General features: G+C 46.3%; 1 protein-coding gene across 1 annotated transcript in view; it reads left to right on the top strand.

Annotated features, from left to right (window-relative positions):
- FANK1 (fibronectin type III and ankyrin repeat domains 1) overlaps positions 1-3773 on the top strand; it is a 29830-nt gene extending 26057 nt beyond the window's left edge. Inside the window, exons 8-11 of the mRNA XM_007449634.1 lie at positions 2312-2455; positions 3209-3286; positions 3376-3420; positions 3528-3773. Of these exons, the coding sequence (XP_007449696.1) occupies positions 2312-2455; positions 3209-3286; positions 3376-3420; positions 3528-3593 (333 nt within the window). The 3' untranslated portion in view covers positions 3594-3773. The remainder of the gene's footprint in view (positions 1-2311; positions 2456-3208; positions 3287-3375; positions 3421-3527) is intronic.
- The last annotated feature ends 762 nt before the right edge of the window (positions 3774-4535 follow it).

Raw genomic sequence — 4535 nt, 5'->3', positions numbered from 1 at the left:
CCAAAAAAAAAAAAAAAAAAAAAAAAAAAAAAAAAAAAAACTTCCAAAGAGCAAACACTATATCAAGAATAGAGCATTCCAGCTCTCGTGTCTTTGCTTTGAAGCAGGCATGCTGGTTTGCCTCTGGTTTCGTGTCATCAGAAAGCACAAATCCTACTTGGCAAACAGAAGGAGAGTTGTTTGGACTCTTCTAAAGATATTTGAAGATGGGCAAATAGAATTAGCTCCATTAGGGTAACTACTGCTAACTTTGAAAACTTTAGTTCAAGATTTCAAAGAAGTTAAATAAAAAATTCAGGGCATGGAAATAAGGAATGATGAACAAAATTCTCTCCCAATTGTGATTGCCAGATGCTGTAGACTACTGAGAAATTAAACTGATGACCTGGAAAATAAACTCGAAAGGAGAGGAGTTATGTCTCCTGGAAGATGTCTGTAGATTTGTCCTAGTTTGTCTCTGAAGTGTGACTGAGCAGACGCAAGGCTTAAGTTGTGGGATCTCACTGGTTCCTGCTGCTGCTTTGAGAGGGCTGAAAAGAGGGCCCCTTGAAGGAAGAACCTCAATCAAGATAAATCCCTTTTATTACCTTTCTTGTTTTGTTTTAGACACATGCACAAAAGGTCAGAGGTATCAGCCTTCGCGCCTTGGTGGTTAAGGCCCACACCTGCCTTGGGTGGTGGTGACAGCCACATTCCTCTTGCTTGGTTTATGATGAATTCTGTTCATGCTTTGGACCCAGTAAAAGTATGTAGCTGAAAATGAAGTTTGTCCTTTGCTGAAAGAAGGGCAGGTCTCTGCCATCAACATGTAATACTGGAATTTTGGAAGTGTAGTCTCTCTGGGCTTTAGTTATGGACACACTCATCTGGGGTGAATTCCATCTTTTTCTGTAGCACTGGAACTCCATAAATGTGTCCACAAAAGATTTCTGTGTGGCTGGTAGGTGATATCAACACGAGTCCCTCTCTGTTCTTGGCAGGTGGTTGATCCGATGCTTTGGAAGACAGTGGGTTGGATCTGGGAGCAAAGTGGGGCATCGTCACCCTCTTCTTGAATCGAATGATCTATACTGAGAGCGAGTTATTTGCATGGGGAACCGTTTCTGCATTTAATGAGCCATGTGACCTCAGGGAAGGTATTCGACTTCTCTGAGATTTGGTTTAAACATTTGTAAACCAGGAATAAAAATAGCTATCCCTGTTTAACCCTCAGGACCAAAAGAGAAAATGTGTGTGGAAGTGCATTGAAAATGCATAAAGTACCTTGTAGTACGAGGTGGTTATTTTATTATTATTTAAATATAATGGAGCTTGCTGCCCAAAGGTTATTTGTTATTTGCAAGAGGAAGAGCTGCACATCTTAATGGTGGCTAATCTCATACACACAAATCACAAATCACCTGCAAGGTCCTAAGGCCCTACTGGCAGTTCCTTGTTTGTTATTCCGGTCTGATGCTTCATACTGAAGCTGCAGATAGCTCTGAGTAATTCTTCTATAAGTAATTCTTCTGAATTAGACCTGTGTGCGCGTCCGTGCATCCGTCTGTGCTCACGTGTACATGTCTGCTTCGGTACCACTCTTCACGGATGGATGAGGTCTTTGTTGGGATTGGAGGAGGCAGTATCTACATTTCATTATTCTAGAATATGTCTTAAAAAGCATGAAACTGAAGGACCTTAATGTCGGGCAGATTATTAGAAATGACCCATCTTACTACCAGGCAAACTACATTTTGGACAAGGCATTAGGTTGGCTGACTTTTCAGACGGTATTTCAAGTAAGAGATCTGGTTGCTTTGTATTTACTCTGGCTGTAGTTCTCCTGCTTAAAATTAATACCTATCGGTAAGTATCAGGGTGGGCGTTTATATTACTGTCTTGTTCCAGAAGGGATTTAAAGCTGCTTACAAAGACGCTTAAAAGTAAGCAGCAGACACCCTTTAAAAACCAGACGAGGAAAGTTAGGCATGAGAAAATAAGGCAGGGCTCACGTGGGGCCAAGGAGAAGGTGATTGTATTTCATTTTTCTGTCCCATCTTTTTTCCATTTGGACAAAATGTAAATGAAGATGCCAGTGGGTGGGGAGGGGCCTCCTGGGGCCTCTCAGCACCCTCTAAAGTGGTCCAGGCACAGCTGCTCACTGTGTAAATGTGAATGAAATCACGGTCCAATCAACTCTCACCAGGTCCAGAAAGACTGCTATCTAAACAGGGGCAATTTGGGCGAGTAGACATTTCTTTTTAAGTTTCTGATGAGTGATTTTCAGGAAAAGAAAGTGGGCTAAGCGCCACTCTCCCTGTGGCTCCTCCAGGTGGACACCACGGACGCTGGCTCGGGGTGGACCCCGCTCATGAGAGTCTCTGCGGTCTCGGGGAACCAGAAGGTCGCCTCTCTGCTGATTGACGCAGGCGCAGATGTGAACATGAAAGACAAAGACGGGAAGACCCCTCTCATGGTACGCCTTGCTACACACAGCAGCCTGGCTTGACAGGTGGAATTAGGGTCAGAGCTGCCCCTGTAACAGAAATTCTTGTGAGTGCAGCCACATAAGAGCACTGGGGGGCTTCCCTGGTGGCACAGTGGTTTACAGTCCGCCTGCCAATGCATGGGACACGGGATCGTGCCCCGGTCCGGGAAGATCCCACATGCCGCGGAGCGGCTGGGCCCGTGAGCCATGGCCGCTGAGCCTGCGCGTCCGGAGCCTGTGCTCCGCAACGGGAGAGGCCACAACAGTGAGAGGCCCGCGTACCGCAAAAAAGGAAAAACAAAAAAACAAAAAGAAAACACTGGGTTTTGGTTGCGTGTGTATTCCCTATTGGCCTGTGAATTAAGATATGGCGATGTCACCAAAGCATTTTTTTGGGTGGGTGGGGGGGGTCACTCTAGTATTTTTGTTGTCTTTTGACAACTTTCTTGAAGGATTACCAACCCCAGTCCCTGGGGCCATTTTAGGATCAAAACAAAGAAGTGCTGTTCTCTGTCCTGGTTTGGCCTCGGACTTGTCAGGTCACATCCTACGTGGAGAAAAGCAGATTTCCTTTCCTTTCACCTTGCAGCTGCCATTGCAGTGCAGCGAGGTCCATGCACCCATCCTGCAAAGCCACAGCGGCCCCAGACAGCTCTGACTCTTGAGCGTGCTGCTGGTGGGTGTCCTGGGCCTGTCCCACCAGGTACCCCCTTCCGCTCACCCCCACTGTTTGTTTCCTAGGTGGCCGTGCTGAATAACCATGAAGAATTAGTCCAGTTACTTCTTGACAAAGGGGCAGACGCAAGTGTGAAAAATGAGGTATGTAACTCCATCTCCATCTAAGGATTTTTCCTGGTGAGGAGGAGAGAACATAGATACGAAAGAATTTTTCTTGTTTTCTCTTTCAGTTTGGCAAAGGTGTCCTAGAAATGGCCAGAGTTTTTGACAGAAAGGTTGGGATGTTCTTTCTGCCCTTTGAGGCTCATTTTGCAGCACTTAAAAAAACACACACACAAAAACCCAAACCTTGGATTACATGCCCCTGTTTTTGTTTATCTAGAATGTAGTCTCCTTATTAGAAGAAATGGAAAAAAAGCAAATGCCTAAGAAGTCATCTCTTCGCTGACCGGGGCACCTCTTACCTCCCTCCGAAAGCCAAGTGAAACGAAGCAGAGCGGGGCTTGAACTAGAGAGATGAAATTCTGCATCTTTGAGGGCTATACATTTGATTAATTATTCGGTGAAGATTCACAGTACTTTTGTAACATACGACTGTTCTCACTTTGAAATACATCTTTTTACCTAAGTACGCGTGGTGGTGGTGTCGTCATCGGGCGTCTGTAGAACGGGGATATTTTCTTGTGCTCGGGCCTTTTGGAGTTAGACGTGAAACAAAATATTTATGTCCCGGAGCTGCACAAACATACACGGGCCTCCCACCTCCCGCTCCTGCCCTCCAAGCTGTCCTCCGAGCCACTCCAGGACCCGGTGGAAATTCCTTCTCCCATGTGCTTTTAATTATGTCCTTCCTTCCCAACCTAAGGCCTTCCAGGCCGTGTGGTCAGGTTGGTGCGCCCTCCTGAGAGATGCTCCTCCTGAAAGCCCAGGAGGCCACGTGAAGAGTTTTCCACTCAGCCGTTGGCCTCACATCAAAGCACAAGATGCATATTTCAAGACTCCGATTCTGCTCCGTTAGAGGAGTCCTCTTAGAACAGACCTGTCTGCGGATGTGTTTGCATACACTCAGGCCCTGACAATGAAAGAGCCGGCCTGCTGGCCTGTTGACAACTTTGCCAAAGAGGAGTATATGATTACATCGAGTCCTCAGAGCAGAAAGGGTTTTGATGCTGATCGCTCAGTTCTAAGACAAGTAGGACTGAACAGGTCTGCTGGTTGGGAGCTCAGACACCAACGTGTTCGAGCTTTAATTTGGCAGACACACTTAAAAATCAGCAAAGAGGGGAGCGAGCCGACCGCATGCATTTCGCGTTTCCAGAGACAAGCTGGTTAGCTTGACCCCAGGAGAAGACCAGCTACAGAGGTCTGCACGGGACTGGAATTTTCTCTG

Source organism: Lipotes vexillifer, unplaced genomic scaffold, assembly GCF_000442215.2.
Source record: "Lipotes vexillifer unplaced genomic scaffold, Lipotes_vexillifer_v1.1 scaffold1262, whole genome shotgun sequence".
Taxonomy (NCBI): domain Eukaryota; kingdom Metazoa; phylum Chordata; class Mammalia; order Artiodactyla; family Lipotidae; genus Lipotes; species Lipotes vexillifer.
Note: the sequence above shows the minus strand (reverse complement) of the source record. Positions and strands in the feature narration are given on the sequence as shown.